This window comes from Diachasmimorpha longicaudata, chromosome 2 (genome assembly GCF_034640455.1).
Source record: "Diachasmimorpha longicaudata isolate KC_UGA_2023 chromosome 2, iyDiaLong2, whole genome shotgun sequence".
In the NCBI taxonomy this organism is placed as follows: domain Eukaryota; kingdom Metazoa; phylum Arthropoda; class Insecta; order Hymenoptera; family Braconidae; genus Diachasmimorpha; species Diachasmimorpha longicaudata.
Genome location: NC_087226.1, coordinates 9,842,605 through 9,857,189, shown reverse-complemented (window position 1 = coordinate 9,857,189; position 14,585 = coordinate 9,842,605). Strand labels below are relative to the sequence as shown.

At 37.1% G+C, this 14,585-nt stretch overlaps 3 protein-coding genes and 1 long non-coding RNA gene across 5 annotated transcripts; 1 reads left to right on the top strand and 3 right to left on the bottom strand.

The window, feature by feature from the left end:
• Window positions 1-339: 339 nt before the first annotated feature.
• Window positions 340-1,727, bottom strand: LOC135173085 (uncharacterized). The gene is made up of 4 exons (XM_064139712.1): window positions 1,521-1,727; window positions 1,103-1,322; window positions 780-959; window positions 340-651 (listed from the first exon to the last, which is right to left on the bottom strand). The coding sequence occupies exons 1-4, from the start codon at window positions 1,625-1,627 to the stop codon at window positions 382-384; spliced, it is 777 nt and encodes a 258-aa protein (XP_063995782.1). The 5' UTR covers window positions 1,628-1,727; the 3' UTR covers window positions 340-381.
• Window positions 1,728-1,873: 146 nt separating this feature from the next.
• LOC135173074 (homocysteine-responsive endoplasmic reticulum-resident ubiquitin-like domain member 2 protein) lies at window positions 1,874-4,932 on the bottom strand. The gene is made up of 4 exons (XM_064139683.1): window positions 4,265-4,932; window positions 3,230-3,543; window positions 2,582-2,926; window positions 1,874-2,493 (listed from the first exon to the last, which is right to left on the bottom strand). The coding sequence occupies exons 1-4, from the start codon at window positions 4,412-4,414 to the stop codon at window positions 2,220-2,222; spliced, it is 1,083 nt and encodes a 360-aa protein (XP_063995753.1). The 5' UTR covers window positions 4,415-4,932; the 3' UTR covers window positions 1,874-2,219.
• A 574-nt stretch (window positions 4,933-5,506) lies between these two features.
• LOC135173048 (enhancer of polycomb homolog 1) lies at window positions 5,507-14,285 on the bottom strand. 2 transcript variants are annotated; one of them, XM_064139636.1, is made up of 11 exons: window positions 13,759-14,285; window positions 13,140-13,684; window positions 11,861-11,999; window positions 10,915-11,156; window positions 10,567-10,823; window positions 10,227-10,362; window positions 9,705-9,998; window positions 9,019-9,170; window positions 8,508-8,645; window positions 7,192-8,175; window positions 5,507-6,834 (listed from the first exon to the last, which is right to left on the bottom strand). In XM_064139636.1, the coding sequence occupies exons 2-11, from the start codon at window positions 13,290-13,292 to the stop codon at window positions 6,717-6,719; spliced, it is 2,613 nt and encodes an 870-aa protein (XP_063995706.1). In that variant the 5' UTR covers window positions 13,293-13,684; window positions 13,759-14,285; the 3' UTR covers window positions 5,507-6,716. The 2 variants fall into 2 exon arrangements, with proteins under 2 accessions (XP_063995706.1, XP_063995705.1); XM_064139635.1 differs by having other exon boundaries at window positions 13,140-14,285.
• LOC135173098 (uncharacterized) lies at window positions 11,150-12,672 on the top strand. The gene is made up of 3 exons (XR_010301230.1): window positions 11,150-11,278; window positions 11,827-12,012; window positions 12,243-12,672. It is a non-coding gene; the product is annotated as an uncharacterized LOC135173098 (long non-coding RNA).
• Window positions 14,286-14,585: the final 300 nt, after the last annotated feature.

The following is a 14,585-nucleotide window of genomic DNA, read 5'->3' as shown; positions in this document are numbered from 1 at the left end:
ACGTTTGGAGTCGTGGGACTGTCCAAAAACACGTGAACATGACTCGTATGAAAAAATTTCGTGGAAAAAACCGAGGAATTCGCTGGATAATTCTATTGGATTCCTACTAAACGTTTTTTTTCTCCATTGAACTTGACATTAGTTTTTAACCTGCTATTAAAATGTTCAATGGAAAATGTTCTGTAGACCAATGCAATAAAATTCGATTTTTCTAAAAAAGGTATCGTTTCATAGAACGGACTTAAAGGTACTCTATCATCGTAATAAATCAGTAGTGAAGGGATGACTTGCAGATAAACTGCCCTAGAGCATCCAACACAATTTTCCTTCGAATTCGCATTATTTCCTGGGGGATCGTCTCCTGTGAACGTTGTAGATAATTTATACCGTCTGCCTTATCGCCTCTAAGACCCCGTAGGACTTGAGAAACTGATCGGCACTGGAACCGACGCATGCTATGGCGACTTCCTTGGTAGCTTCCTTCGGGACCTCTTCAGGTGCAGGGACTTCAATTTCACTATTTACCCCCTCGGCTTGGCGCCTCCAGGAATCCAGCCGCTCCTCCCACTGGTGCTTCCTCTCTACCCAATACTCCACTGGGTGACCGTAGATCGAATCCGATCTGCGGCGTAATCTTTCTTTAACAGATCTCTGAAGATGAACATTCTATAAGACTGTTATTCACTTCCAGGCCATTCCATTTCAATGATTTTCATGATCATGAGTGTGTGAATAGAGATAGGAATGTTATTAATGAAAAATTGGAATTGTCGAATTACTTTTTCATTTTGTCTGGCAAAATCAGTTGCATTGACATCATCTTCCCTCAAAGCCTCCATTTTCTGGGATATTTCATTCAAGAGGTTGTGAATGTATCCAGAAACAATGTTTTGACAGTCCGGAGTCATAGATCGAGGAAATGTCGCGGCCAGGTAGTCAATCAGGCTTTCGCCGAAATTCTTGAAAATTTCAAGAGTTCACTGATGAAACCGTTTATTCATCATTGACTTGAAAATAATCAGGTGAGAACGAGTGTTCAAACCAACTATTTTCCAATGTATTTTTCATCAAAAAATAGTCTCAAAATGGATAAAGAACTTACAAACATATCCGAACGCATCAAGTCCATATCCTTGTGGACCATCGCAATGTACCCAGTGATGTAGTCTGATTGATCCTGCTTTTTATATGAATCGAGTAGTAAATAACCTAGTGCCTCGATAATCAATCGGAATTTGGCACTCGTTCGAGCGTCCACGGACAGGGGAACGTTCTGTTCGGTGGTGAAGTACTTCGAGTACTGAGGATATTTTTTGCAGAGGCTAGATGTTTATAAGAATTAATAACGCACAATAACATTAACATTGCCTAACAGCCAGATTTTTAAGAAGACCTCGATCTCATCTGACATTCAGAGAAATTATTTCATTGTGGAGAGACCTTGGTGCAAAGTTAATTTAGAAATATTCATCTTGTTGAAAGAAAATCTAAATGAAGAAGAATTCTCATGTGGTGCATACCTTATGAAAAACAAATTCGCGTGATACTGGGGATTTTTATCAATACCCGACCATACTTGCTTCATGACCAAGTGATGGTTGTTGCTACGATGAACTTTATTCCCCATGGACTCATTTGAGAGCCATCAGGACCATCAAGTAAGTCTGATATTCTAGACATCTGAATACAGAAGTTTTGTCGGTGTTATCTTCTTATTAATCCGCCATTTGTTTCACGATTTGCGTCTATCGTACATCATTTTGTTTCATGGAATTAGTTATCTTTACTCAGTCGTGTTAGATTTCCTGCAGCTTTCTGATTGCAAACTTTTTGAGATTATAACCTTAAAATCTATTAAAATAATATCACAAACTTATGTAAATCTTTGGAATACCCTTTATTTTCAATGCAATAAAAATCACTCAACATTGATGAATGATTTATTTATATCACAAGAGAGAAAACACTTTCTCCTGAATATCTTCCATCGATAACCATAGACAAAAATAAATTGAAACACTTTCTCAGAAATTACCTAATTACAACGGGCAACTTGAACGTATTTTATTCATTCAATAGTTTTTTAATAGAGTATCAACTCTTTCCTGCATCCAAAGTCCCTCTACGTACCGTCAATTTATTGATTGCACATGTGGAGAAAACGTTACGATCGTAAAAAGATAAATTCGCTGAAAAACTAGTTTTGGTACCGAAGTAATTTAAAGAACAGGAGGCGGCTGTTCAGGAATGAGAGATGCAAAGAATGAACTGAAGAAAGTCCACGTGAGTGCCCAAGCACCGGGCCTTCCATTGTCTTCATTGGGATTTGTCGCCCTCTGCTCCTGGGGTGGAGTTTCAGCAGCTGGGGGTTGATTCCTTTGATGTATCGAGTCTGCTGGTTGAGCCGCTTCATTATCGGCGTTATTATCGTTCTCAGCTCGACCGTTATCGTTGGGAAATATTGGCTGGCCTCTGAAGAATCCACTTTGGATCCTATAAATCATAAAAATTCATTTAAAAACGCTCAGGGTCAGGGTAAATATTGATATCTCCAAGTGATTCATCTCCCAAGAATACGTACAGATAAATCGCGAATCCCAGGCAAGTTACTACCAGAAACCTCCAGGGGGATGAATAAAAGTAAACAATACTGGACAGGACGACGATACGAGCAAGTACATCGAAGACATCGAGCCAATCTCGATTGAGACCAGGTTCTCGATTTTCTCCAACGTTATTATTTGCTGGGTTGACGCCTGCATCGACTCCATCTTGCTCGGCTCCATGATTATCATCATTGCCCTCGTCCTGATTAGCATTATTGTGGACTTGATTACTGGCGTTATTGGTTGGCTCTGACCTGCGAGCATTTGAGGACTGCACGTAGGGAATCGTGCTCTGTAGCTGAATTCCTTGGGCTGTCATTCTGAAATTCCACCCAATTACCTTCAAACTAGTCTCATAAGGGATTTCAACATTTCTGTGACATTCCAATTATAATATTTTTTCATTGTACTTTCATTTTGTTTCGAAAATGAAGGTTCTTATTACAACACCTAATTCAATTAATTTCCCAGGTATGAATATCGACATTGTTATATTTGGAAAGTATAACTTTTCAACTTCAATTGTTCCCAAACTATTTTGTAAAGTTATTCCCTTGAGTCATTATCTTATCTTCCACCACTTCCACCCATTAACATAAGTCAAGATAAAATGGTCCACTCACAGATGCATGTATTGCGTTAAATAATGAGCATAGGCTTGCTGCATCCACGCCATTTGTTGACTATTGAGTTGACTATAGTACTGTTGTACCGTCGACGACGACGTCATAATATCAGGTGTGTGAACTGCACTGGGTGTCACCTGACAGCTCGGCAATGGCCGGCAGGTCGTTGGTTTCAACGTGCACACCAAATGAATGATGTACGTGTTGTCCAGGGGGGTATTCTGATTGTAGTGCTGTGGAAGGACATCCTGCAGGACCATGGAGTCCCTCAGGAGCTGACCAGAAAATATTACTTTCTGTTCGCATCGTTTCTGCAATGACGAATAATCCAATATTCACAGGCAGCTCCAATAAAATTATCATCAACGTGAAATTGATAAAGAAACTAATTAAGAATCTTAGGAAAACAAATGATTTTGCACGTCGCTGATATGGGGATCAATTAATAAATGTTATTTTTCTTTTTAAACCGTTCATAAATATCTTTTATAGCTGAAGAATGGACCTCGTTGTGGAAAAAATGTCTGACTTATAAACAAAGTGGAGGTTCAAACTGAATTCCAAGGAATTTTCTGTATAATATCACAAGTATTTTATGATGACAATGGCTTGATAATAAAGGATAATATTGAGGGAATCATTAGTCTTATTAAGCTAATTTTTATTCGTCAGCAAAGATAGCCATATCTGGGTGACATACCAAATGTTTCTAGAACTTTTTCTGTGTAGAAAACACATATACATTCAAAGGATATTGGTAGGGATTTTTTTGTGTAAGTATTGAAGGACAATTTAAGCATTTAATTACGACTAAATGAACTTGAAACACTGGATCCTAATGGAACACTACAAATTAAAAAGCAATTACTCCATATATAGCGAAATCGTGACTAATAACTCAAACATTATTTACAAAGCTGCCCAAACAATAAAATCAACTAGTATCTCTCTCCCTTCCCATCTACAAAAATATTTACAATCAATTATCTGACGAGATAAACCCCAACAACATCAAGTAAATTAATGACTCACTGGATTCGTAGGATAAACGGTTTCTAGATGCTCCTTTAACCTTCCAACAGTCCAATGAAGCTGACACTTGACAATTTGATCACTAATCTGTTGATCCGGTGCCTTAACAACTAGACTTATCATCTCACCAATGTCACTATTATGCCCCATTACATCTGCTCACTTGAAACTTTTCAACGATGAAGAATTCTCGGTTCTCCGGAATTCAGAGCAATTTGATTCCCCCGATTTCCAAGAATTTTAATTAAATTAGTGAGATAATAGACCAATCAATACTCCAAGTCCATCAAAACAATTGCCAACTCGATGAACAATCAAGTCATTACGAATGGCGCAAGTCACTGTCTCCCAATTCTGGCGACTGATTTTTACGAATAAGTTTTATTGTTGAGACTGTCGGCACTGTCCACCGTATTACGTCAATTGAACATCAGCTTGGTCTGCTAAGTGTGCTCATGGAGAACAATTGGAGCAGTTGATGTGGTGATGCACACAGATGTATATTTTTTTATTGGAGATTACCTGAACGTCCGCATCGTTTGATCACGCCACACTTACTAATGCATTATCGCTTTTACCAATGTTATTTCGATGATGATGGTGTTGTCGAAGCGATAACGAGAGCAGATATGGGCATCACAACATGACTGATGGAGGACGCCTGAGTGAGGGAGGGCATTTTTTTAATGGTTATTCTTCGCTTTCTGGGTATTTGGCATTCGCCTATTGGTCCAAGTCATAAAATTGCGGTTTCACTTGTGTGAGGAGGAAATGGGAATCCACCAATTGTGGCGGAGCAACCAGGACGATAACATCTGGGCGGGTTTCCATGAAGCTACAACGATACTCTGAAAAGAGCGGTTCAATTGAATGAGGACAGAAAAACCAACAGGTAATTGATAGATGAAATTGTGGACAGTTTCAAGTTTCAGTGGATATTTCTCAGGTAATAGAATGAATATTATTATGATTATCTAACTTTCGAATAATGCCAGTCGTGTATAACCCTGTAGTAAATTATTTTTCTTATCAAATGTAGTGGTCGTTTTGATCATTTAGCGGATCAAAAAATATTCCCTGAACCTCCACAAATTGAATGTTTTTTAATAATAAAATGAGGATAGGTCGTCTATGGTTTCAGTTAAATGATTGGTTAAAAAAATAATTTGGAATTTACAAAACAAAACAAATTTGGAATGTACAAAAGTGAAGACAAGGACAATGAAAACACAGGAAAAAACATTCTCTCAATGTCAGGATCAAATTTATTTATTATTCTCCCTGTGATTTTGTTTCAATTAATTTCTTTCGTGTTATTCTCTTTCTATCCTTCAATTAGTCATATTTTTTTACACATCACTGCGCACCTACCACAACAACATTTAATTACATTGATTTAATTAATCGCCTTAAATTAAAAGATACAGTAAGCGTAATTATTTTTGTATTTACAAAATTTCTCTTATTATCATTTATATTTGTAGTTTTTCTCTCATTTATATGTTTAATTGAAATCGTTCAAATGAATATACCTATTCATTCACTCTCATCATCATCGTCAGCCCCATTCATTAGTTTTTTTTACAGTTTCCTCACTGCAGAGTCACTCAGTGTTACATGGTCATCATGGAAATTCTCTACTCATTTTGTTAACAATGAATTATCCAATTCGTCTCGAATGTCACGACTTTTAATATTTCATTATTATTATTACTTTTTTTTTCAATTCTATTTTATCACTCGTGATATACCATAAAACTGAGAAATGTGTTGACTAAATGAGTTAATACTTCCAAGAGCGAGTACTTTTGAGCTTAAAAGAAAAACTTGAATTCACATACAATTTATTTTCATTTCTCCACAATTAAATCTCGAATTTGTAAATTATCTGGTATCGATGTACATGAAGGTATATTGATAACTTTTAATTATCATTAATGAAAATCTTTTGTATCATCCGCATACGCCGTGTTTTCCCAAAAAATTGAGCAATGCGCATTACTCAATATTAATGTTAATTTCTTGAATTCCCGTGGAAGTCCAGTCAATTAGTGACTCACAAAGTTTTTAGCTACATTTGACTATAACACATTGTCGGGAACAGGAGAATATTATTCACCATAAATTGTAGTCCGAAATTAAATGTTTATTTTTTCTTCTAGATTAATTGCAATCCAATCAGTGAGTGCCCCGAGGGCTCAATTTTTTTTTCATCATTCAACGGATATTACACATAATGAATAAAAAATAAGCGTAGTCCGCACTTTGTCAACTCAATGATCATCCAACATTAGTTCTCCATTTACAGATAAAAAAAATGACGAATGAGAGATTTTTGAAGAGCCATTGGAAAGTAATATTTCCGGTCTCTTGCTTGAAATTTTTGTGAAATTGTTAAGCGAAGCCCCCAGTTGTAACGTGAAATATATGACGGGGGTTTTAACAACAGGCATCATGTCACTTCCATTGCCAGTGAGTTTGTCTTATTAGTTCGCACTAGTTGCTGCTGTTGTGAATTTGTATCACATGATGATCCTTCAACACCGTCTACCTCCATATCCATTCCTTCACTGAAAAGTATTAATAAGGGATTCATTTATTTTATTTATTTATTTATTCGTATTGAGTTTGGGAATGAGAATTTTTGCGCGGAACCACTGGATATCTTTGTAAATACATCACAACTATCATTAAATTTGATAACAATTAAAATGGAGGAACGCATTGACTATTAAAATTATCAATTTACAATTTTCTCGACAGTTAAAATTCATAGAAAAAGTGGGAAGTAAAGATAATATACATAGACTCTAATATTTTTTTTTACAAAGTACTGATTTTTTATTTTAATGAAAAAATCCCAAATCCTTCTCTATTCTATTTTCAAGAAAAATTAATGAAACCAAAAACAGTATTTCCATATTTACCTATTATTACTATTAAGCGTAATGTCCTTAGACATCGTCAACTGTTGTCCTTGAATATTTCCAGTCTGCTGTACCTGATGCTGCTGTTGCCTAGCAAGACTGGCCAATTTGTTGGGTGCTATGAAACCCGGTAACAGTCCAGTTGTTGGATGTTTCTGGGGTAACAACAATGCCCCCTGACTATGTCCACTATAACCACCACTATTCTGCAGTACAACACTAGTACCATGCAAATGACTGGACGGACCATTCTGATGTCCATTTCCAAAGTTCGTTATACCAGTTAAATCAACATTAGCACTATGTCTACCACCACCAGTAACCACTGATTTACTCAATATCGATGAATTACCACTGCGCGATAAAGACTGTCTCTGTTGATTTTTATATTGTTGATAATTACCATTGTCAACAAATTGATGCTGATGTGTACTATTTATGACTGGCGATATAACTGTCGATGTGGAAGGATTGGCAATTGAGGTAGTGATGGATGACGATGTTGCTGATGATACTGACGATGATAATAACGACAATGATGGTGTAGAATTTGTTGTCACTATGGGGACATTTGTATTTACAGATGCACTACTAACACTGCACTGATTACCACGGTATGATATAGAATTGTCTGTCAATTGTATCACATTGAAGCGCGAACTGCCAAATTGATACTGCTCGTCATTTATGGATGATGACAGGCCAAGATCAAATTCCGACAGTGTATCGACAGCAAAATAATCCGATACATTGAATTCAGTTGTGAATGGAGAGTCATCACCTGGCCTGTCTGGTTCAAAGTCGACGCATATGGATGTGGCTTCCTGGGGGAATTGATAAACTTGATGGTTTGTGCGTGGATCTGGCTCCAAATCATTGTCGGATTCTTCGGTACTGCTGCTATTGTTTGCCACTGGTGAGGAACTTTGGAGTGCATCTGAAGCTTGGTAATCACATTCTGGGGTTTTTGGTCGAAAGTGCAATCTGCAATGGCAATTTTCATTATTTTCAAATTTTTCTTGTATTACTGTTCTAGTAAATATTGAATTACTGTTATGAAGCCCATCGTGACAAGGATCGTTCACTTAATTAGTCGATGCAACATGAACTTTACGATGAGTGAATTAAATAAATAATATTAATGAGCTACAAGTTTTTTAGATAGATTCGACCATCACCCGTCATCCGAACTAGAAGAATATTATTCACTCCGAATTTCAATTTCATTTCAAATGGGAAAAACAATTTCGCAATTTTTTTTTCTAAAAAAAAACCCAATCACTGGTCTACCAGTGCATGAGAGCATTGATACATACGGTTCCTTTTTAATAGTTGTTGTACCGGCTGCCGTCGCCATAGGATCTACTGATACGTCGTTCTGTGACTCGTGAATTGTAAAATCTAACGATGACCATATGTCATCCATACTGTTGGAGTAGCGATCTAGAATAACTCTGAAATAATTTAAAAAATTTGTTAATTTGCCAAAATCCATTTATCATTATGCAGTCCTCAATTTGCACATCCTTGTGAATTCCTATTGGCGTTAAAAAGAAATACAATGAAATCATTAAAATGAAAAATTGTTTAATCACTAAATGTTTTTTTCAGAACTTATAGTTATCTTTCTACCAAACTGGACCCCTAGTATTTGTATTTTCCTTTTTTCTATTTTTTTTCTAAAATCATCTGTTCAATTCATTGCGAAGTAAATGCATAAAGAGATTTTTTTCTCTTGAAATGCGGTGCCCTTATGTTGAAAAAAATTACAACTACATAAGTAATAATTGAATAATTAAAATTAATTACGTGAAATGGATAAATTACCTTCCTCCACGACCTAGCCTCCGCCTCGCAAGGCCTATACACCTCGGACTAGGTTTACTAATGCTGGTGAGTGCAAATCTGTATTTTTTATTAGCTGCACCCCCCTCGGTTTTCTCACACCAGGGCCAATTGCCGTAGCCATTTGATACAGGCTGTTAAGAAAAATATAGCAATACAGATAAATTATTATTCTCACTTAGAGTCGATAATTTACATGGCCGTTTTCCAGATCAAAAAAGATAACGGCATTATTACATTGAAGAAAAAAAAAATAAACTTTTTCCAATCAACTATTTTTTTGACAAGAATTGAAAGTAAATTATCGACTCGACAGTTCGGACATTCGATCATAGATCATAAATTTCAGATTTCCTTGTCCGGAACAAACATAATTGGCACAATTCTGTAGTGGTGTGGTAAAACGAAGACACCTAACTCATGTCCAGCCTTCGTTGTTTATGAATATCTCAAAATTTAGAACCAATGGAAATATCTTCATAGACTGTTTTCTCAACAAAAAAGTAATGAGGAAACTTTCGTCATTTCCTCTATTTGTTTAGATATTCACCAACGACAAACATTGCCAATACGTTAACCTGCCTCGTTTTACCACTTCGCTGAAAAAGAATTTTTTTTCTCTTCGTATACGATGAAAAAAAAACCGGCACATGTGGAATGCATCTTACTGGAAGATAAGTGGAATATCGATTTCGTCGGAAGGCAAAAAGACCATCCTCGGTATTATCCTCCTCATCGCGATCCGACGACATTGACATTTGTGTGTGCGGAAAGGGGCTGTCCTCATCCGAGCTAGCCAGCGGGTCCAGCCCACTACCAATCACACTGGTCTTCGTACTCCTACTGCTACCAGTACCTGAACCAATTCGTACACCACTTTCATCGATACCACCAGCTCTACCATCGACTTTGTGTTTTCTCTTCTTATACTGTCGTTTCTCCTTACGAGGTAATCCATCCTCCTGAAAATGAATGTATTATTAGAATATCAAAATTGTGTACAGTGAGAAAAGAGCGACAGAGACATTTAAACAAGATATTCAATTATTCGTAAGCTCTTAATATTTTCTACAAAAATTCAACTATTCGCCTTAGATTCGCGATATTCATTGTAAACTGACCAATAGACAAACAGAATTTATTTCTCAGGTCAGTAAATTCATAAATGCCCATGCCCTGATGTGACTTACCTTGTTCGAAAGTTTGTTCGCCCAATTCTGGTGTACGCCGAATTGATTAGTAAATAGAGGTGCGAATGCAGGTCTAGTCGTCTTCAATGCCGACACGTCAGATAGTATTTGGCCATTGAAATCTTCCGCTTGGTACCTACAAATCGTACAGACATGAATTCTCAATCTTCAAATAATCAAAAATGTATCTCATATGTTTCTGAAAAATGGATTCACCCCTTTAACTAACAAATAACCCATACAACGGCGCTTTCAAATGTAAAAAAAGGCAGTAAAATGCAGTAAAAAAGTCAACGAGTAATGAAAAAATAATGTCTTTGATGAATATCAATACACTTACCTCTTCTCATAGACTTCAATAGTCAAATGTAAATGTTCACGTTTCGTTTTTTCTCGTCTCTTGACCAATTCGAGAAGAGTGACTGCTCTACTGAGATCCCTTCGTAGTTTGAGCATTTTTTCATAGCTTGTCTCGTCGTTTTTGCGATTTTTCCTCGTTTGCATTTTCTCGGTGATCCGCCTGAACGCTAGATAAGGATTATTGGCAGCTGACCCCAAACGATGATCAGTCTTTACCGTCAGTAGGAGGGGATGTTGCTGAAGCGAACAGAAAAAAAAATCCATCATGAGATTAGAAGATAATGGGACTTATTGTGCGTCGTTTATTCGAAACAAATTGTGAATTTACCGTTTTGAGACGTTTATTTAGCCAATAATCGAATACAGCAATTATCAGATCATCATCCTCCTTCAGTAACGCCTTTGCCTCATTGAGAGTGACAACATTCTGGCCAGAGCTCTTCTCCAATCTGTCCATCATCTCCTCGAATTGCAGTGGTGTGAGATCCATCTTTCTACTCTGGACTCCCACCCATCTTTCATCCTCCGAGTCCATGTCGTAGTCTGGAATATCTTGTTCCATTGCGAACGCTACAAAACGTCGTGTTTTTTTATTCAGTTTGTAAATATCCGTTGATTGTCTCCGTTTCTATATTGTTTTCATATCTTTGAAAATATCCAATTATTATGCTGTAGTGAAATGATAGAGCGAGGTAAGTTAACTTATCTCGAGCTTTATTTTTAAAGGCATAATTACTTTCCCTCTAAGGGTGAATGAATTCTAAAAAAAATGTTTATAAAAATTCTTGCATTGCTTTTTGATTTTCACATATGTATCATAAAGAAAAGTTGGAGATGAGGTATCTCATCTCGTGTTTAGTACTTCGGCACTATTGCCGTATTCACTGTTTGGCAAAGGGAAGAAGCTCAGTTTTGCAACAGAATATTGATCGTCCATATTAGTTAACATAACATTGAAAAAAAAATCTTCCTCCCGTCATCGCTTCATATTTTTGTTCAACATTTGGAAAGATTCACTCATTGTTTCATTCCACTCGTGTCACAAGGAAAAGAAAACATTATGAGTCATCCAATCGTCAACTTTCTTATCAAATTGACAATTCGGAGCTTCATAATCGATTCATTGTAAAATTCAACAATATCAGAAAAAATCTACATCGCTTGAGTGCTTTTTTGCATTTTCCCTCCAAAACCATCGAAGATAATGGAATATTTTTCCTTGAATTTCACGGTTTAACAGTTTCCCATATCGATTTCAACTGATGTTCACTTACGCTGCATGTGAATCAACTGCCGAGGTAATTTGTAATCAGCCGGGTAAATCTTGTCGTATGCCTCCACATCCGTCAAGTCGGTGACCTCTGGAGTGGGGATTATTAGTCCCGCGCATATTGCCCGTTGGAGGTGATGCTCCTGTAGTTAGCAGGTATTCAATTAATTCCTTGCTATTGTGCGACAAACGATTAATTTCTAAATTCTTTTTTCGTCCCACCTCGATTAACAGAATGAAAAAAAATTTTTTTCTTCAATACATTATTGTCCCTTCCCACCCAACAGTAGTTATTGCGATCGAAAAATATTTGCACGCAGATACGTAGGATTTTATGAATTTTACTGGTAATACAGATGATTCCTGAATTCAACTGCTAATTCCAGATTCATCTCGGAAGCAATTAATTCATCACGTCCTGGAGGTTTGCCTGGAACGTGCATTGAAGCATGATTTTTCAGGCAAACACATCAGTAAAATGAGGAGAGAAAACGTGGAGGTATTAATTCATATCTCCAACGTAAACAATTACTAAAGCTCCAGCGATATGCTCCAGCAATGTCAACATTCCCCGCATCGCTCTCCGTGATTCATCTCAGTCAACCAATTCCAGACTAACATCGTCATTAAAGAAATTTTCGCTGTTTTTTCATTTTGCGAAAGGCAATATCATTATTAGCATTTTCATGTTGAAATCTTCAATAACTTCCTCGATAAATAATAATATCGATAATTTGTCAATAAATAATGCTCTAATACCGATAATAATAAAATTAAATCGACAGAAAATTAAGCCTGTTATGTGCGAAAAGAACATTCTTTTCTTCCTGACAATGTAAACTACATAAAGATTTTGAACAATACTTCTTGAAGTATCAAATAGAAGTTTTAAAAGTGTTTGTGGATTCCTAATCTCACATTCTGATACAAAATCATTTGCTTTTAACAGTTAACAACCAAATGATGCTGCATCCGAAGCAAATTCTCTTGATGAGATTGATTCTTGCAGTGTATACGTCCCCAACTGAAGTCGACCCAATCAACATCGTCAGTCTCATCACCAAAGGACCCCAAAAAACCTACCCAAATTGAGGAACAACCCTGATACGAGTGCCCGCCACGAAAATCCAGTATCCCCAAAAACCCCTGAAACCTCCATCTCCCTCTTGTTTACAAATCCCTCCAGATCGTGCACAATTCCAAAATGGCGGATGATTGTAAAAACATGCTAGCATGTCTGATTCCAATCCTGTCTACCCGGGGGAAAAACCCTCAAAACTCACGCATTCTTCCTCCTTGGTCATGCCACTAGGCATCTGTGGAACAGCTCTGTTAATTGCTGAGTAATCCGGTAGATCAGGTAGCTCCTCAGCCATATAAATAGGCATAGGCTTCGAGGCGTCCAGGGCCCTAGCCCTGAATGACAGTTTGCTCATCCTCACTTCTAACAATAAAAAAACCTTCAAAAAACACTTCCCAACCCCATGGAATCACAGATGTTCCCAATAATCACTTCAACATCTCTCGAATCAATATCTCACTGAATAACCACATTCTCCATTAAAAAAAGTGTCACATAACCTCAAAATCACTGTCTCGCGAGTCAGGAGGATGTCCACAAGACACCCGCGAATGTTGTCCCCTCCCCTAGAGCAGAAGTGAAAAAATCACTGATGTTAATTTACAAATGTTCCATGTGTTCGATCACCGTACGAGGGACGAAAAAAAAATAACCGCACAATCACTCCTATTTACGAATGAAAGAAAAAAAATAATAATACAGAGTTCTCTGGGAATGTGTCTGCACTTGCCCGAGCATCAAGCCACTCTACAACAATTGTGTATATTTTTCATAAAATTTTGAATTATGTACACATAAATATATATTACACATGTACGTACGTATATGCATGGACACCGTGTACATAATCACTGCTCATCCATGTATTTCAGTGTTCACATGTATGCATGGACATTGTATATATGTACAACCTATGTACTATGTATTATGTGTATTGTGTATGCACGACTGCCAAGAGACTCTGGGCGTACTTGTATGTAGTGAATGTCACTATCACACTCACTGCAAATTCGTGTATATCGTGTATATCTGTCTCACTTCAGTGCCCTCTCTCCCTCACTACCTCTCTCTCAGCTTCACTGGATCCACCGTCTTGTGTTTCTTTTTATTTTTTCTTATTCAACGTGGGGCTCGTATCGGGGTCCCACAAAAGGCCCCACAACACCCACCACGGTGGTATTTATCAAGGTCTCATCGTTGGTCAATGATTATCATTATTGATGCACCCTTAACACTCATGCACTTGGTACAATTGTTTTATTTCACTGAGAGTACATGTTTGCGTTAGACTATCCCTGTGCTTGAACGCCATCATGGCCGATACATAGTAGCCATTTTAATTCACAGCACGCTGAGGCATTGGGTAGGCAGTTTGTAGAGAGGTTTGCTTGTCGATGGGAAATGTGGAGGGAAATAAAATGCTGTTTGGTGGTTGGGTTATTTACTACATTTTTTAAAATTTGAGGGAAGAGTCATACTTCCGCCACGTGGGGAAAAAATATAAATCTGAATTGAAAATTTGGTCAGCCTATCTGAGAAGGATTATGGCTTTTGCTCTAATTTACGAAAAAATCGCTGAAAAAAAACAGTTGGTGGAACAATCTACTAATTTTTTTAATGTATTTTAGTTTTAGCTGAAAAAAGAACC